Genomic DNA, 18,974 nt, shown 5'->3' with positions numbered 1-18,974 from the left:
AACATATTTTCATAAGACTTGATTGAAACTGGATCTAGTCTTGAGTTTTTTCTTCAAAATGATGTGAAATCCTGCCTAATCATTCACATAAAATAATATATTGAATTAGAATTTCTTAGACACTTTTTGCTTAGAATGACCATATGCGAGAAAACTCCTAAATTATCTGAGATTGACACCTGCGGAAAACAAAGATTTGCCTATTGAGTGGCTCACTGTGCAAATCTTTGTTTCCGCAGGTGTCAAAAGGGAGCTTTAGTGGAGGACTACAAGAGTCATGCAAAATGTAATAAAGAACTTCAATATTTAATAACTACCTGGACAATAAAAATAGCAATTAATACATTTGTTTAAAAATGCATTAATTAATCTATAAATAAATTGACAAAGTTACAAAAAAAATAATTATGTAACATTTTATTAGGCAATAAAAAGTGAGATTATAAAAATAATGTAGAAATGAAATATTAATCCATTAATAAATAGTTCAAATTAATATAAGAATTTACAAAAACAACATAAAACACTCTATAAGTTCATCATTTTAAATTGCATTTATAAAGTCTTAATTAAATAATGGAATTTCAAAATGTATTTCAAAAAGCAATTTGAAAAGAGAAATAAATAACTGGATTTATAAATTGAACTACAAATACAGGTTTAAATTAGGCATTTAAAAGGGCATTTCCGTTTAACATTTCTGTTTTCATTTTCCCAATGGTTCTCCTTATTCTTTTCGCTATTTGATTTGGTTTTTGTTTTAGCCTCTCTATTTAGCTTTTCCGTGACTCTTTGGGTCCTTATCCGAGATCTATAAATCTGCGCATGATGTACAATCAGAGCCAATCAGTGAGCTTGTTACATCCACCTGGCCATAGCTAATTTGCATTTCTCATTTGACCATTTGCAAGGACCCAAAGAGTCACGGAAAAGCTAAATAGAGAGGCTAAAACGAAAAGCAAATCCAATAACTTTGTCAATTTATTTAAAGATTAATTTATGAATTTTTAAACAAATGTATTAATTGCTATTTTATTGTCCAGGTAGTTATTAAATATTGAAGTTCTTTATTACATTTTGCATGACTCTTGTGGTCCTCCATACTTTTGGGGCAGCTATGTGAGAGGAAACTACAAGAAAAATTTGAGGAATGTACTTGTTTTGTCAAAGAAATCTAGTTGTTTTCTTTGTGGTTCATTTTAATTAGCCTACAGCTAAAAACAAAAAAGTTTGGTGCCAAAACCAGATAAATCTGTTTTTTTTAATCTCGCCTTTTTTGCATTCCAATTTACATAAATTAAACTGCAGTTGGCTTGTTTTGATTTAAGCCTTCATAACTAAAAAATACAGTGAAGTAGCACCATAAAACACAATAAAAACATGATAACATAATACTAAACATGTTTTGAATTTTAAACAGGGTTTCTTAAAATCAAACTCTTCAAATATAGTCTGAAGGCACAAAAAATGTGTTTGATTACACAGACACAGATGATCTTTACTGCACTCTAAGAAAGGATTTGTTCATTTTAACGCATTGTTTTCTGTTAGGTGAAGGAACATTTGAGCAATTATGGATAAACTCAAGTGATGAATAGCTTGCATCAGTTCCTTTACAACAGTCCACATGAGAAACAAAACAAAATAAACAATCAATGAACGAAATTTTGCATATGTAACATACATGCACGCATGAGAACATGCTGTTGGTGGCAACCCTACAGGATCCTGAAGAACACAGCATTGGTGGTGCACACTTGTGTTCTGTGAACAAATTAAATAATGCAAATGTCTGAAACCTGCCCAAATTTTGTCCCCCACCAGTCCAAACGCATTATACCGGCACAATCAAAATCGCTCACTCTGGCAACACTTCTACAACTCTGCTGCAAGCCAATCGAAAGATGTTTGCGCATGCGCAGATAAGATGTCCGTGGCCGATAGAGAGAAGAAGCTGGGAGCAGCATACACGCGCCATGCTGGAACAGGTAAAAGAAGACAGTGGTGATATAGTAGCTACGGTTTATGATCATCTTAAAAGAAATTGGACACAATGTGAGCAAATATATACTGATGGCTCTGTGAACCCAATTGATGGAAAAACAGCAATAGGGATAAGTATTCCCCAATTATGTGTTAAACAAGGTCTTCGATTATCAGATAACATGTCGGTTTTAACTACAGAATTAGTAGCAATTTTGTGGGCCCTTGAATGGATGGAAGGACAAAGACCTGGGAGAAATGTGATATGCTCAGATTCTACTGCAGCTCTAATGACCATTAAGAGCAGGAAAAGTGAGGCTAGACCAGATTTAGTTATTGAAGTTCTGCTAGCAATAAATCGGGTGATAAAAAAGGGAAATACAGTGGGTTTTATATGGATACCTGCACATGTGGGGATTCATGGAAATGAAGAAGCTGATGAGATGGCAAAAAAGGCCACATATAAGAGCGAAGTTGACCTGAAAGTGATGTATGGAAGAATAGAGTGTAAAACTATTATACGGGAAAAAATAAAGGAATTATGGCAGAAAGAATGGGAAAAGGGAAATAAAGGCAGACACTTTTTTTCAATACAACCCACATTAATGCACACACCAAACACAAGATTAGAGAGGAGGGATCGTGTGGTAATCACTAGATTAAGACTGGGACATTGTGCACTGAATTTTGGGCTGGCAAGAGTAGGCAAACATCCTGATGGTAGATGTGAGTGTGGAGAATTAGAAACTGTGAAACATGTAGTAATGGAATGTGAAAATCTTCATGATGCAAGAACTCGCATGTTTTCTGAGCTGATGGATTCAGGAATATCATCTTTATCTTTAAAAACGATTCTTGGAAATATGGATTATGTAACAGCAAAGGCTTTAATAAATTTTTTACTCCACACCGGTCTTTACTCAAGGATATAAACTGTGAGGAAAAGTTCTTCAGATGAACTGTGGAGGGCAGTAATACACCATAGCAGTGTCTAAACTGCCGCAAATCATACAAGAAGAAGAAGAAGAAGAAGCATACACGCGGGAAGCAGCCGCTACGCTGTATGCACGACTGTAAACATGCGGACACGCTCGCAACAAACCGGGTTAAGTAAAAGTAAGCGAATTCCCAATTAGTCAGTTGTGCATGCTCTATCTTAAAACCTTTTCATTTAAAAGCATGACATCAGTGTTTGTTGAGAACCTCGGTTGCACGTCTGCTTGCTAGGACGCTAATGTAAAAATGCAGTGTTAACTTGTATCTAGACATTACAGTAATAATAGAATTTAATAATATTGCTGTTTATAAACGTGTTGAGTTGTGATAATACACATTATTTTATATCGGCGTGTTTTTTTGTGCAGGTTTACCTGAATGTAAGAATAAAAACAATACATTCATTACCAAAGAGGAACCAATTGATCAAATAAACCCCCATGCCCCCCACACACATGACAAATATGGAAGACAAAATATACTGAAAAAATTATCCTCGTACATTAATCGTTACAACTGCAAAGAAAACCCACATGTTGATGGAAATGCAAAGAGCAAACCAATCACCAGTGTCAAGATTTCTGCAAAACATGCAGGTCACATCCTGTCTAAAGGGAGCAAGAAAGCCAAAATCAGTGAAAAGGAGAAAAAGCCCAGGTTCTCTGATCAATGGGTGGAAGGTAAATATCCATGTAAAGAGTGTGGCATGGTACTGAAGAGCAAAATGGACCTTATGAATCATAACCAGACGGCACATCGTCATTTAAGACCATGTAAGTGCCATGTATGTGGCAAGTGCTTTGTCAACCAGTCCGGACTGAAGATTCACATGCGCACGCACACGGGGGATCGTCCTTTCACTTGCAAAATCTGTAAAAAAGGCTTTACCCAGACGGGCTCTCTCTACACCCATATGATTCTGCATAGTGGTGTGAAAAGATATAAATGTGAACACTGTGGCCACAGATTTGCTAGATGCAGTGACTTGACATCACACCAAAAAATTCACTCTGAAGATAAACAGCACAGTTGTACCGAGTGTGGTAGGTCATCAGAATTACAAAAGCTGCAATACTTTAAATAACCAGCATTACTTTTTGAACCCAATGCATGTTCTCATATTTTTCTCTGTTTTGCTCTAGGTAAACAATTCCACCGTGCGGCACATTTGCGGGAGCATTTACTGATTCATGCAGGAGAGTTGCCATATTCCTGTGACAGTTGTGATAAAAAGTTTCGTTCTTCTGCTAACCTTGCTACTCATCAACGCACACATACAGGAGAAAAACCTTTCAAGTGCACCGAGTGTGGAATGTGCTTCAGATTGTGGAACCACTGGCAAGATCATCTAACCGTGCACTCCAAAGAACGTCCTTATTCATGTGAGCACTGCGATATGAAGTTCTCACGTTTAAATTATCTGCGCAGTCACATGCAGATCCACACCAATAACCGACTTTTTGTCTGTGATGATTGTGGTCATTGCTTTAGAACTCGGAGTAATTTGGCTGCTCACCAAGCTGTGCATTCTGAAGACAGGCCACATAAGTGCTCGCTGTGCGACAAGAGCTTTAAACAGCTCCAAGTGCTGACGGTACACAAGCGTGTTCACACCACAGACAGACCACACCACTGTAAGATCTGCAACAAAACGTACCGCAGCAATGCAGGGCTGCGCGTACATATGTTAACTCACACAGGTGCTCGTCCCTATGTTTGCGGTGAGTGCAAAAAGGGATTCAGAGATCCTGGTTCCCTGACGAGACACCTCCGAACGCACACAGGGGAAAAACCTCATAAGTGTGAGCTTTGTCCAAAGGCATATTCCCAGCTTTCTGGCTACTATGCTCATATGCGTATACACACTGGGGAAAGGCCTTATAAATGCACCTATTGCTCTAAGACGTTTCGCCATCGAAACGGCATGAATGCCCATGTTATGCTCCACACTGGACAGGCTCCTTTTCCATGCCCAGAATGTGGAAAACTTTTTAAGCAGACTGCTAGTTTGAAAAAACACATGAAAGTGTTTGGCCATAGTGAAGATAAATTAAATCTGACATCAGTTAAGCAAAAAGAAAAATCCTGAAGTGTAAATGAATTTTTGTTCGGCCAAACTTGAATCGATTAGTTTCTACAAATACATCCAAAAAAATGTTATTCTAACATAAATACTAATCTTGTTGTCATTAAAAAAAAACTTTAACTCTCTTATAGTCTGCATTTTAAAATGTTAGTTAGTTTATTAGTATTATACAGATTTTGAGCAGAATACAATTGGTCTGTAAACCTATTTATAGATGTTTATGAAAACATGTTACTGTCGACAATAAACTTGAACCAAATGTCATTGAAAGAGTTTGAAATAAAAAGTACATGACACTTTCTATCTGTCACGCAGTCGTTGTGTATTTTAAATGTCTTTTCTTTATACATTTTACTCTAATTCTTTTATCTGTTTGTTTACTGTACATCTCTTAGTGGTTTAAATTACACCTAGGTGCTGCTTTAGTTTAACAGTGTTTACACTTGCAAATTATTGGACTGCAACATTCTTACGGTTTTTTAAGCTACGTCACTCTCTGCACCGTATTATTCTGTGACGTTCTACGCACGTCTGTCACGTTCTACGCAAGTCTCCTCCGTCACTATGGATGCAAGAGACGCGAGATGGTGAGAGCTTACTGCAACAAACACAACATTTAATCGAGCGGAGATACCCATATGAAAACTGATAGCTAACGTTCAGAGATCATACATCAGCTGACATTCAGGGTTGGTTAGTAATAGCTGGTTGGATTTGTTCATAAAAATCATCTAGCGGTGGTAATGTTATGTAGAAACCCTTTGAATTTCAGAGCTCACATGCTTAGCACAGTAACCAAACGGTGATTACCAATTTGTTAAAATGGCTAAAATGTACCACAAAGACAAAAGCATTCCGATCAAGAGCAGCGCTTCTGCGTTGTACAACAACCTGAGCGTCCTGCGCATCGCCCCGCGCTGCCTCACATATTTCACCGTGGTCCATGCTAACGTTGTAAATATGGTTAGCGCTTCTTGGGACGGGCTGAACTATTCCCATCGACAGCTGCAGTCTAAAGAGGGCAACGTGGCCACCAGCTCCTCACTTATTATGCAGGTGAGGCCGATTTCTATTGCAGTGGTTTGTTCAGTGATGTTTTGGTCTGTTTTTGGGTAACCCTGACTTTTGTTGAATAGGCAGCATGGTGTGTCCTGCCCTCGAGAGATCTGCTCGTCCTCACTTCTCAGAAAGGAATTCAGGTGGGTCAAGTATCATGCCAACCTGTTTTCCCCTTAAACACTTATATTCTTGGGAACCATGGGGCTGAAACTTTGTTTATTGATTAGATGTACGAATCAGATGGATCCATTATGGTCTATTGGCATTCGCTGGACACTCCAGAGACCCCCACAGGTAAGCGAATGACTCCTCATGTAGACATTTGTTTATAAAATCGCTTTTTTTTATGATCACTACGTGTCTGGTAAATTTGGGCACCATTTATTGTTTTCCCCAGCTAAGGCAGTGTTTGCACGAGGAATTGCAGCAGTGCGGGAAAAGTACATTTGTGTTGGTAAGTAAGTGGTTAAAGGGATAGTTCGGCCAAAAATTATATTAAACCCATGATTTACTCACTCCCAAGCTGTCCGAGTTGCATATGTCCATTGTTTTTCAGACAAACACATTTTCGGATATTTTAGAAAATGTTTTAGATCTTTCAGTTGATTAAATGTAATGTTATGGGGTCCACGACCTTCAAGTCCAAAAAAAAGTGCGTCCATCCTTTACAAATTAATCCAAACGGCTCCAGGATGATAAACAAAGGTCTTCTGAGGGTAATCTGTGCGGTGTTGTTGTAGAAATATCCATATTCAAAACTTTTTAACGTAAATAAATACCTTCCGGTAGCGCCGCCATCTTAGACTCCTCTGTATTCAGGAGAGAGTATTAGCGTAGTGTACGCACTTTTCTTAGTGACGAATGACAAATTCGGAGGGCGGGGGCACAGAGCAGCAGCAGAGTAGCCTCCGTAGGCTGCGTAAGCTTTCATCCGGAATGCGGACGCGACTAAGATGACGGCGCTACCTGAAGGTAGTTATTTACGTTAATAAAGTTTTAAATATGGATATTTCTACAACAACACCGCGCGGATTACCCTCAGAAGACCTTTGTTTAACATCCTGGAGCCTTTTGGATTTATTTTGTGAAGGATGGACGCACTTTTTTGGACTTGAAGGTCGTGGACCCCGAAACATTACATTTAATCAACTGAAAGATCTAAAACATTTTCTAAAATATCCGAAAATGTGTTTGTCTGAAAAACGATGAACATATGCAATTCTGACAGCTTTGGGGTAAGTAAATCATGGGTTTAATATCATTTTTGGCCGAACTATCCCTTTAAAGTATATTTGTGGTACAATCTAAAGTCATTTTTTGGTGATTTACTGTTTTCTACATTTAAAACATGCTACATAATGTAAAGTAAATAGCATTGGTATCTTAAACACTGACTAAGGCCATGTCAAACATTTGTGGAATTGGTGATTGAAACCAAACCGATGTTCCTAATCTCATAATTAGATTGAGCCTTTAGCCTGGATTTTATGGATAAGGGTCACATTACTGTTCTAGGTATTCCACATATAACATTTCTTAGAAGCATAGTGTGCATGTTTACTAAAGTTTCATCCCAATTTCTTTCAGGAGTCTCATCTGGCGCAGTTCTTGTGTTCGATGTTCCCAATAAAGGCAGTAATATAACACTGTCTGAGGTTCTGGAGGAACACAAAGAGGCCATCACAGATATGGCCTCCGAGTGTTCAGGCAGTCCGGTATTAACTTTATTTTCTTTTTAGTTTTCAGTGTTTTTGCAAAACATATGGAGAGCATTATTTTGTTGTATTTTTTATGCTAGATTCAGTTCATTTATTAATGAATCCAGTGTTTTATTGTTAAATTCGAATCTTATTTCAGGAATGCATTGCTGATTTAGTTAGTGCTGATGATTCAGGCCTCCTCTGTGTGTGGAAATCAGGAGATGATTTTCAGTTGCTCAACAAGATCCCTGGTTTTGAGTATGTTATGACTTTCATTATACCAATATTCCAGATCTGTCTTATAAACATTTTAAATGTGAACTAAAAACAAACAAACTTTTAGTCCATGCCTTGTTGTCATGTACCTCAGCAAATAAAAACTGTAGTGAATAAATTAATAAAGTGTGCAATCTACTTCTCACAGTACAAGTTGTTCCTCAGTAAAGCTGTGGAAGGGGACAGTGATTGCAGGATATGGGACAGGGCAGATCCGTCTGTATGAGGGAGTCACAGGTATACTGCATGCAGAGGTCAATGCCCATGCACGCTGGATCTACTCTTTGGACATTGCCCCTTTCACTGGCCTGGTAAGAAAAGAGAGGAAATAATTGTATATGCAATCTATATAGTAAGGTTTATATGTTCTAATATTTCTCAAATGAATCATTTAAACTTATATTTTAGTTTAGAGTTTATATTTAGAGGTTGTTTGTATTTAACAGAAGTCTTTATCCCAGTATTCTTTAATCCTAACTGTCATGTACTACTTTTTTCTTTGTTCAATGACAAAGCTGCTTTCTGCAGCTGAAGACTCTTGGGTAAGAGTGTGGCATCTGAGCTTGACCCCAGAAACTAACAGCGTAGAGGTAGTTCTTCTCACAGACACACATTAGCCAAATACTATACCTTCACAAGCACTAACTGTATTGATTGTTTTTTTGTTTTTGTTTTTTGCATCATTTGGCATGAATTTTTGACCAGGCCTTCAATGTGAAGTAATAATAATCCATGTGAAAAAAATGTAAAAAAATATAGTAAGTTATAAACAAAATGTGTAGAAATTATAATATTAAAGGCTAAAAAGTAGTGGCTAAAATTATATTTAAATAAGCTTAATATTTAATAAATGAACATATATTCCTTTACGAAGAGTGGGAAATATGAATTAATAATTATTGTGGATAATATTTATTTGCTGAATTTTCAGATTTTTTTTTTTCAGTTTAGGCCTGCAGTAAACATTGTGTTGCACTTTACATTTTCTAATAAAACATCATAGACATCTACATTTTTTCTGCGGTTTCTAGATCGAGCACATGTACAATGAGTGCGTAACTGATACTCAGATCTGTGGAGCCAAGTTCTGTGATGGGGATGGCTACGCTTTTGCAGTGACTGGCTACGACTTGAGTGAAATAATTCGCTACACGCAGGCATAGGTTTTGCTGTACAGTAGCGTACTGCTTGTGTGTGTATATCTGGTTGTGTAAGGATCATCTGCAGCATTTGCTACAGTATATTCTCCTATGGCATGAGCAAGTAATGTCTGGACAATATATTTGTGTACTCCATGTGATAGTGTACAGCTGTGTGACAGGATCAGTCTGAATATATATGAAATGGGCTGAGAGCACCACTTGAACACCAGGGGGCAGTGTTTTTAACGGTCTGACTCTGTGCTGACAGTTTTGGCAAATACACTGCCCTGATATTGGGGTAAAAGTCATTACAGTCATGTCTGGTGAATGTATGGATTTGTTTAAAAACATATTATATAAACATATTTTTCTATTAGTATTTTGTTGTTCACATTATTTGTATAATTTTATTTACAATTACATGATGTCAGATATTATTATTTTACTTCAGTAAATAAATTTATTAGACTAAACAGTTTTCTTGACTTAAGTAGGACAAAATAATGGTACAGTATTTATTTATTTCATGTGAATTTTTTAAATGTGAAACACTGCATATTGTGTTTTTCTGATGGACATTTTAATATTGTTTTACCCGTTTTATTGAAAATTAAAATGTATGCACTGTATCAAGGTAAATGCCAGTTAACAATATTTTGTTGTGTTTATTGCTGTTCTGTTATTTTTAGTGTAACTGTAAAACCACTATATTAGTGACAATCCAGCAAAAAGGAATATTGTTTTGGCTTTTGTTGTAATTACAAATATGTACCAGTAGATGGCAGTCAAATGTTTCTTTGTATAAATTAATCTCTCTATTTTCTATTACATGTTTAAAGAGAATATATATATAGCATGATATAGAATGGTCTTTAGCCACCATGCTACCATTTGATTTGGTGTTTTTGCAGTTGTATAGTTATCATATATAATTATTTCTCAGTCTCTTTATTAGAATACAACCATAAAATGCAGGAAATATGTATGTGGTATTAAAAACTGTAAAGTGTCAATTACTTAGGGTGAACTCCCCTTCCACTTGAGCAATAGCAGGCAGTTGCAGGATCTCTTAAACCTAAATAAAATTAAATCCTAATTTTTAATTTTAATTAAATGATTTCAGGAATTCAGTCTTCTCAAAAAAGCTTAAGATGTGTTTAGTGCCAAGAGAGGTCACACTAAATACTGACTGAAACCTGAAGAAGACATTTAGTTTAGAAAATTTCTTTGTTTTTAATTTTGTGTACATATTTCCTGTCTTTTCTGTTTGTATCTTTAAAAAGAGGGAAAAATAAATATTTGCTGAAACAACAAAGCTGGTAATGGTATATACATACACACACACAATTTTTTGTAAATAAATGGTTCATATGTATCATATGACCACACCTACATATCACTTATGTCTTTCTGTGACCATAGAAGTGACGTTTTGGCATGGTGACAATTTTTTAACAAAGAACAAATTTAGACAACTTTGTTGTAAATGACCAGATTATTGTTTAGTATCAACTGAAAAATTAAAATTACTCTATAATTTACTCACCTTATTGCTATTCTATTTTTTAATGAATTACTTTCTTCAACCAAACACATTTAGAGTTTTCTAGCTTTGTAATGCATTGAATGGTACCCATTTAACCCTTCATCAGAAAAAAAAATCCATACGACTCCAGTGGGTTATTACATGTATATTTCTTCTGAAGCAAAATAATACATTTTATTAGAGTCTCTACATATTTTCAATGTATTTTGTGATTATTACTTTGTATTCAATTGTAAACAAACACATCATAGATCAGGGGTCTTCAACCTTTTTGTACCACAATGGATAAAACAATCTGGAGGGCTACCCCAATCTTTTGAAGACTGTAATCGGTTGGTTGTCCAAGAAGGAAGAAAAAGGGTGCTTTTAGGGTCTATTATAAGCCATTTGGAATTACAGCTTTCCTTTTTCTGTTTTACCGTACTCACACACACTATGGGCCCTATTTTAACGATCTAAGCGCATTGTCTAAAGCGCACAGCGCAACGTCTAAATGGGCGTGTCCGAATCCACTTTTGCTAATTTAACGACGGGAAAAATGGTTTTTGCGCCGAGCGCATGGTCGAAAAGGGTAGGTCCTATTGTAATGGGAGTATTTTGGGCGTAACGTGCAGTAAACCAATGAGAGTCACAGCTCTCATCCCCTTTAAAAGCCAGTTGCGCTGGCGCTATGTCTAATCCCTATTTAGATGACGGACTTTGTAAACTGAAAAACTAAGCGGAGGAAGAAGATCCCCAGTTTAAGATTAATGTTAAATAATTATGTTGTTTTTCCACTTGTATTGAAATTGTTATTTTTTTATTAAAACCTTTAAAACCCGTTTTCTTTTAGTCATGGAAGTAAAAAGCAGGCTTGTAATTGCTTCAAATGTATGGCTATCCAATGTCATCAAAAAATAATTAGCAAGTATGTAAGATAAGGTTTGTACTCTAAAAATACTTTATTTGTAACAAACAGGAGATAAAGAATTTACAAACGGCTCTCCTCACGTTTCAGCACTTTGGACAGCGTTTTTTTTTAAGCAAAGAGTTTTTTTAAGCGTTACTTAAAAATGTTTCTCATCTCACCATATCCACAGGTACAGAGTCATCATATACAATAAATCCGTGAGGTAGCATAAAAAAAACATTTAAAAACAGATGCATTTTTTCAAAGCAAAGCATTTATTTACTTACCAGGCTGCAGGTGAAGCAGCTCTTTGCGCCTTCTAACGTCTCATAATTAGTCCTCATTTATGTCCAAGAGATTCAATAATAATCTTTTACATTCAATCCTTTAATCTTTCATATTTAAAAGCATTTTTGTGCTGCTGCGCATTCATGTACCTTGTGATAAGCAAACCCGCGTTGTCCTCCCGTGTATAGGCGCATTTTACTAATGCGCTCTTTAAATAACATAAAACACATTGCGCCATTGACTTTAGACTTTGGACCAGGTTTTTGTTGGTCAATGGCGTAGTCTATTTTAGTTGCCTCAAAATAGCAACGCGCCAACAATGCGCCTGAACACACCTCGTTTTCAGACCAAAACGCCCATGGGCGCAAAAGGGGGCGCAAATGCATTTGTTATTTAAACAACGCGGCGCTAAACATGAAAATTAGGGTGAAAACTAGCGAAAGACACTTGCGTCGCGCATTGCGCTGCATTGCGGCGGGTGTAAGATAGAGCCCTATATATATTTCACCTAAAGGATTATTAGGAACACCATACTAATACTGTATTTGACCCCCTTTGCCTTCAGAACTGCCTTAATTCTACATGGCATTGGTGACCTTTTTTTAATTACTCAAAACTTTTTTGTTTTACTTGTTTATTTTATTTGTTAATAAGTTTCTATCATGGTTTAAAATGTTAACATACATAAAAGAAGCCAAGTGAGTATAAAAATAAGTAATAAATATAAAAATTGAGGCTATTAATAGATTGTGCTTTGGCGGGCGCGGGCAACCTTGTTGGAGACCACTGATCTAGATCTAAAAATGGCGCCATGCCTGCTCCACGTTGGTATGTTCATTGGTTCAGACATAACTCATGACTGCGTTTCATCACAACGTAACGACTTACCGAGAACCAATGATCATCTTACTGACATGAAGCCGCCGTCTTGCCATTTTTGATCTAGTTGTGTTTACATTCTGCGACATGGGGTAATTAAAGAAAATTATATTTTTCTGTTAACTATATTATCTATAACCACCTTTGTTCCCCTTTGTTTGCATTTTTAAACAGAGATTTTGATCGTCAGATATGCCTTTCATGCATCTTTAATCCTTGTCCTTTATTACTCTGTAATATTTTGTTATCATTACATCATTCACCTGAGCAGATTATCACCTTATCAGCAACCTGCTAAGACAATTTGCTATAATGTTTCCAGAAATTTTTTTTGCCTATAATTTTGAAATTCTGTTGTTGCTTCAGTGTCATCCACACATAACCTTTCATGCCAGCTTGTTGTAAAACAAATCTTTGCTTATGTAAGACATTTAACTTTGTTCTTTGACTGACACTTTGTATGCCCTGGTGTCTGTTATGGAGAGAGTGTGAATATCAATGACACAGAGAGGCATCTAATGGGAGGAAAATAGAGGGCTGACCATCAGATGTGATGTGGGACAGAGAGGGAGTCAGGGTAGCATTATTGAGAACTCCATTGGCTATGGATTTAATGGAATTATGTAACGTTGCTATGTAGCACTGGAGTACAGAGCAGGGGAGATGTGTTTAGGGTCAGTGTTTAGTGTGATCTGAGGTGATACACACTATGGCTGGAGTGCAGACTGTGTAAAATTCAATAGTGCTCTCTGCCTCATCATGTCTGATACGTCCGGGAGGTGGGAGGGAGACTGCCAGCGTGGCACAACATAATAATACTGGACCCTGGATGCTCATTTATTACACTTGGTAACAGAAGTAGAGGAAGGAAGGGCTGGATAAGAATTATTTTCTATAGAACAACCACTAATAGTTTAAGAGTTTTGTGCCAAATTTCCAGTGAAACAATAATAATATTATTTACTTTATATTTATTTATATAAACAAATCTTAGAAAGAGCGATTCAGAACCAATCTGAGAACAACTCTCTGAGCAAGGAAAATATGAAAACTTTTATCTTAGGCGTGGCTGACCACAATCTTTTGAAGACTGTAATCGGTTGGTTGTCCAAGAAGGAAGAAAAAGGGTGCTTTTAAGTATAGGGTCTATTATAAGCCATTTGGAATTACAGCTATACTTTTTCCTGTTTTCTACGCAATTTAAGTACAGTGAACTCATCTTCAAGAAACCAATTTGAAATGATTCGAGCTTTGTGACATGGTGCATTATCCTGCTGGAAGTAGCCATCAGAGGATGGGTACATGGTGGTCATAAAGGGATGGACATGGTGAGAAACAATGCTCAGGTAGGCTGTGGCATTTAAACGATGCCCAATTGGCACAAAGGGGCCTAAATTGTGCCAAGAAAACATCCCCCACACCATTACACGAACACCACCAGCCTGCACAGTGGTAACAAGGCATAATGGATCCATGTTCTCATTCTGTTTACGCCTAATTCTGACTCTACCATCTGAATGTGTCAACAGAAATCGAGACTCATCAGACCAGGCAACATTTTTCCAGTCTTTAACTGTCCAATTTTGGTGAGCTCGTGCAAATTTTAGCCTATTTTTCCTATTTGTAGTGGAGATGAGTGGTACTCGGTGGGGTTCTTTGCTGTTGTAGCCCATCAGCCTCAAGGTTGTGCGTGTTGTGGCTTCACAAATGCTTTGCTGCATACATCGGTTGTAACGAGCGGTTATTTCAGTCAAAGTTGCTCTTCTATCAGCTTGAATCAATCGGCCCATTCTCCTCTGACTTCTAGCATCAACAAGGCATTTTCGCCCACAGGACTGCTGCATACTGGATGTTTTTCCCTTTTCACACCATTCTTTGTAAACCCTGGTTGTGTGTGAAAATCCCAGTAAATGGGCAGAATGTGAAATACTCAGACCGGCATGTCTGGCACCAACAACCATGCCACGCTCAAAATTGTTTAAATCACCTTTCTTTTCCATTCTGACATTCAGTAATACCCTGTAAGTAAAGCTGTGCATTATTTTCGAATAATTCAAAGGACCGGAGTCAATTATTCCTCTTATACCACGGTTACCACAAACATTGCTCTGGTGCCTATTTTTAAGACATTTGACAAGTTAGGTGTGCGGTTATCAGAAATTAATGCATACCGACGGAACATTTCTCACCCAATCAGAATACAGCATTCAACAGACCCGTGGTATAAATGACTGCAACTGGAATAAATGATGGTCAACAGCTAAAATAACACAAAATGTGCCTCTGTTCCAATATTATGAAGCTGACTTATTAACCTTATTCCGCCACGCCCCTTTTTAATTCTTCGCTCTTCCGCATTTTGTCAACCGACTTCCGCTGCTAATATGGCACAGTGCATTCGGTGGTTAGTTTGGTGGTTAGAAGATTGTTTGTAGTTCACTACAACTTTAGTGAAATGACAAATATCGCTACTGCTATAAATGTTTTAAATTAAGAGCACGGTTAAAACTTCATACGACGATTGGATAGTCTTATATTGTCCCATCAATCGTCTCGTGGTTAGACGATATGAAGCAGCCGCGGCAAGTAACCTATTGGACATATTTAATTACCTCGTCCTGTCAGGAGTTGATGGAGCAGCATTGAAAATTATTAAAAGTATGTCTACCAATATTTACACAGTGATTTTGTCTTTTTTATAGCAAATGTGCACCTTAGCCAGTCCAATAACTATTTCGTTTTTATGTGGTACCATGATAGAATTCATTTGCAAACTTGCCAACACTTATTCCTTCAAATCATGAGACTTAAATCCTTTTAAGTGGAATCTACAAAGCTCACATATGGTTTAAGAAATTCCTTACAGATAATAACTGATCACACTGTAAAGGTTTATATAACTGCATGGCAGGTTACATCTAATCACATAGTAAATGTTTAATATAACTGCATGACAGGTAACAGCTGATCACATTGTAAAGATTTAATATAAATGCACAACATCTGATCACATTGCAAAGGTTTAATATAAATGCACAACATCTGATCACATTGTAAAGGTTTAATATAAATGCACAACATCTGATCACACTGTAAATGTTTAATATCACTGCATGACATCTGATCACATATGAAGGTTTAATGTAACTTTACAACAGGTAAAGCAAGACCACCCTGCAATAAATTAAGACACAGCTTTATCGGATTCATCAGGAGCTGATCCCAAGCGTATATCTGGAAGCTGTTGGTGTATGTACTGGTAAAGTGCTTGGCGACTGTGTAATGGATGCAATATCAACCCTGTGTAAAGCTGAACCAAAGATGGTTGTTTCTCAGTAGAGTTATGTACATTTGTGCCAGCTCAACACATTGAAGCAGTTTCTCGGACAGGGTTTACAGGACTAGGCCTTAATTATATTAGGACATTTTAGTTTTTACAAACAAATCCTACAAAAAAACAAGACTGGTGCGCATCTTGTGACAAAACAATGGCACTCATATATGTTGAGGTATGTCAGTAAAAGGTGTTTTTAAATTATTGTAGCTCAAATATGCATTTTAGCCTGGGACCAGGATAAGCCCTGTCCGGGAAACCGCACCATTGTTTTCCCATATCAGATGTATGTTGCTTCAGGTTGAGTTGTGATTTTGTAGTTGTGGTCAGAGACGGATAGATGCTCCCATTGTGTTTCTGCATCACAGTTTAGGAACATGTTGATTGTATCATCCTCACAGTTGTCCACTGCATCACTAAACATCAATGCATCTGTGAAAACAATATAACCATAAACATTTTTATGTTAGTATTTAAAAGAAACTTGCATCATGAGAATTAATATATAAATGGCACCATACTTAAACAGAACAGTGTGTAAGAGAGAGATGCATTAAAAAGAGACAGAAACATTATACACACAACCTTTAACTTCAGTGTTAAATAATACGTTGTTTAATAGGTCATTATCAATATCTGAATGAGAAATGAACTGACATTCTAGCATCTGAAATCTCAGTAACTTGTAGGAATCACATGGGCTACTGTAAGAATGCAATGTACTATAATATACTGTTGTACTATCGTAAATATAAAAATATAGGTGGACAATTAAAACCATTCAAATAGTTGCATTTTATAAACTAACGTTACTGATCTTTAGTGTATTTGTAGAACGGACATCACAAATCTAACTTTAGGCGAACGAGCACAAAGTTAGCTAAGATAGCTTACCTGAAACTGGCCACCTTTTCAACACCAGGCGTGGTTTAAAGTTACCGGAACATCGTAGTCGAACCATTACTTGGGATAAGGGTGTTCCTCAGTTGGCTTAAAATTGGTAAGAAAGAAACATAAAGGCGCTCGAGTGAGCTTTTTAAGCTTAACACGTCGCCTTCAGTCACTGCCTCAGCTGCTCATCGTCTATGCGGCCGGAAGAACGTTGACAAAATGAGCGCAATGGCGCCGCCCTTGTTGTCGTGAAAAATAAGGTGAATATGAAATAACTATAAAATTCATTTTATTCCACAATTGTGTGATATGTTGTTTTCACCATTTCACCATCATTTTTCACACTAATTCTTATTACACAACCTTAACACGATACACAATGTGTTGAAAAATTGCACAAAATTTTGTTTCTAAAACAATTTTCAGGGACAAGGATTATTAAACCACTATATAAAACATGTCCATCATAAGCATTCTGACTACAGGATTTATCTTTAAATAGCATTTAGGATGTAATTAACCATGCATTGGTTGTTTTGTTTGGCCTTTCTGGCCAAACCTGGCTCCCATATTTGGTTTCACAAAAGCCAGTAGAGACCATAACAGGCTCATTAGCCTGAATGGAATATGTTTTGATGCAAGATGTTACATGTTTATTCATGCAAATAAGAGGGTAAGAGGGTTTCGAGGATGGTATAGACGTAAGTGACCGCAATTATTAAGCTTGCCAGATGCGCATATTTTTCATTGATGAAAAATGGATGTTGAAAAAAACTCTTCGAATTGCATACATTATTCTGTATATTTGCTTAGATTTGTAACAAAACAACCCTGTGGCTGTTTTTTATCACATTTTTAGCAACAGCCAAACCCAGCGACCCGACTTTGATGTTCAGCAAACAAAAGCCACTGAACGCATCCCATTAATGTGAATGATTAATTTGGAGATATTTGGATGGAACACACAGCGCTTATTCCCCCTCTGTAGACTTTCAAAAATCTATCAGTCCGAAAACACAGGGATTAACAATTCCTGAGTATAGTCTAAAGGTGAGGATTGCTTGGGAAAAAGCAAAAGCAAGGAGGAAATTAGGGAAAAGTGTCTCCTGGAAATAGTTCATGAATACCCTGCTGAAAAATCCAGCTAAGACCAGCGTAAGCTGGTGAGCTGGTTTTAGCTGGTCTCCCAGCTAGGTTTTAGCTGGTTTTGCTGCTGTAGGAAGCTGGATTTCCTGGTGTAGCAAGCTGGTCTAGCTTTGTTTTGGTCACTTTTTAAGCTGGTCTAGCTGGACTTAGCTGGTCAGGCTGGAAGACCAGCTGGCCCACCAGCATGACCAACTTTGTCAGGCTGGGAGGACCAGCGTAAACCCGCTAGTGCCACCTTAAACCAGCTTATGCTGGTCTTAACTGGATTTTTCGGTAGGGTAGACACACAAATAAACATATGCACTCTTAAAAATGAAGGTCCTTTCTCAACCTGTATGGTTCTATAAAGAACCTATAACAACAACTGAACTTTTTGTTGCATAAAATGTTATATAGTGTAAAAAAATAAGAAAGAAATGTTTTTGAAGTTTCTTTGGGGAAAGAAACCCTTTATTAAGATTGTGGGAGACACAGACTGGGTAGAGATAGAAACTGTGTGAGGTGGAGAAAGAGGTTGACACCATGCTGGTGATTCACTCGGTCATCGAGAGAGAGAGAGAGAGAGAGAGAGAGAGAGAGAGAGAGAGATACGTGTGCACACTCCACCCAGCCCAAACAGCTGCTCCCGTCTCATCTGCCGGGTGGTGTGAAAAGAAGAAAAAGGAGAGTGAGCTGTTTTAGGGATTTGCCCTGATAATGGGATAATAGGACTTTGTTATTCCGGTTAGTCATAGGTCACACCAAATATTCTTAATCTTA

General features: G+C 37.2%; 2 protein-coding genes and 1 long non-coding RNA gene across 3 annotated transcripts; 2 read left to right on the top strand and 1 right to left on the bottom strand.

Annotated features, from left to right (window-relative positions):
• The first annotated feature begins 1,911 nt into the window (after nt 1-1,911).
• Nucleotides 1,912-5,368, top strand: LOC135748665 (uncharacterized). Its single transcript, XM_065266930.2, has 4 exons — nt 1,912-1,974; nt 3,027-3,099; nt 3,348-4,022; nt 4,122-5,368. Exons 2-4 carry the CDS (start codon nt 3,063-3,065, stop codon nt 5,066-5,068), a joined length of 1,659 nt encoding a protein of 552 aa, XP_065123002.2. The 5' UTR covers nt 1,912-1,974; nt 3,027-3,062; the 3' UTR covers nt 5,069-5,368.
• A 238-nt stretch (nt 5,369-5,606) lies between these two features.
• wdr54 (WD repeat domain 54) lies at nt 5,607-10,752 on the top strand. The gene is made up of 9 exons (XM_065267051.2): nt 5,607-6,121; nt 6,202-6,264; nt 6,352-6,418; nt 6,522-6,578; nt 7,712-7,839; nt 7,982-8,082; nt 8,249-8,411; nt 8,616-8,690; nt 9,132-10,752. Exons 1-9 carry the CDS (start codon nt 5,888-5,890, stop codon nt 9,261-9,263), a joined length of 1,020 nt encoding a protein of 339 aa, XP_065123123.2. The 5' UTR covers nt 5,607-5,887; the 3' UTR covers nt 9,264-10,752.
• A 5,138-nt stretch (nt 10,753-15,890) lies between these two features.
• LOC141282231 (uncharacterized) lies at nt 15,891-17,331 on the bottom strand. Its single transcript, XR_012336753.1, has 2 exons — nt 17,073-17,331; nt 15,891-16,610 (listed from the first exon to the last, which is right to left on the bottom strand). It is a non-coding gene; the product is annotated as an uncharacterized lncRNA (long non-coding RNA).
• Between the last annotated feature and the right edge of the window lie 1,643 nt (nt 17,332-18,974).

This window comes from Paramisgurnus dabryanus, chromosome 5 (genome assembly GCF_030506205.2).
Source record: "Paramisgurnus dabryanus chromosome 5, PD_genome_1.1, whole genome shotgun sequence".
Taxonomy (NCBI): domain Eukaryota; kingdom Metazoa; phylum Chordata; class Actinopteri; order Cypriniformes; family Cobitidae; genus Paramisgurnus; species Paramisgurnus dabryanus.
The sequence above is the reverse complement of the archived record's forward strand: the minus strand, read 5'-3'. Positions and strand labels throughout refer to the sequence as shown.

Bases quoted from the DNA above. Each gene is read 5' to 3' on its own strand.
- LOC135748665 (XM_065266930.2), top strand. From the start codon at position 3,063: ATGCGGACACGCTCGCAACAAACCGGGTTAAGTAAAA. The intron at 3,100-3,347 runs GTAAGCGAATTC...TTTTTTGTGCAG, and splicing joins ACAAACCGGGTTAAGTAAAA to GTTTACCTGAATGTAAGAAT. The intron at 4,023-4,121 runs GTAGGTCATCAG...GTTTTGCTCTAG, and splicing joins GCACAGTTGTACCGAGTGTG to GTAAACAATTCCACCGTGCG.
- wdr54 (XM_065267051.2), top strand. From the start codon at position 5,888: ATGGCTAAAATGTACCACAAAGACAAAAGCATTCCGATCAAGAGCAGC. The intron at 6,579-7,711 runs GTAAGTAAGTGG...AATTTCTTTCAG, and splicing joins GGAAAAGTACATTTGTGTTG to GAGTCTCATCTGGCGCAGTT. The intron at 8,691-9,131 runs GTAGTTCTTCTC...TGCGGTTTCTAG, and splicing joins CAGAAACTAACAGCGTAGAG to ATCGAGCACATGTACAATGA.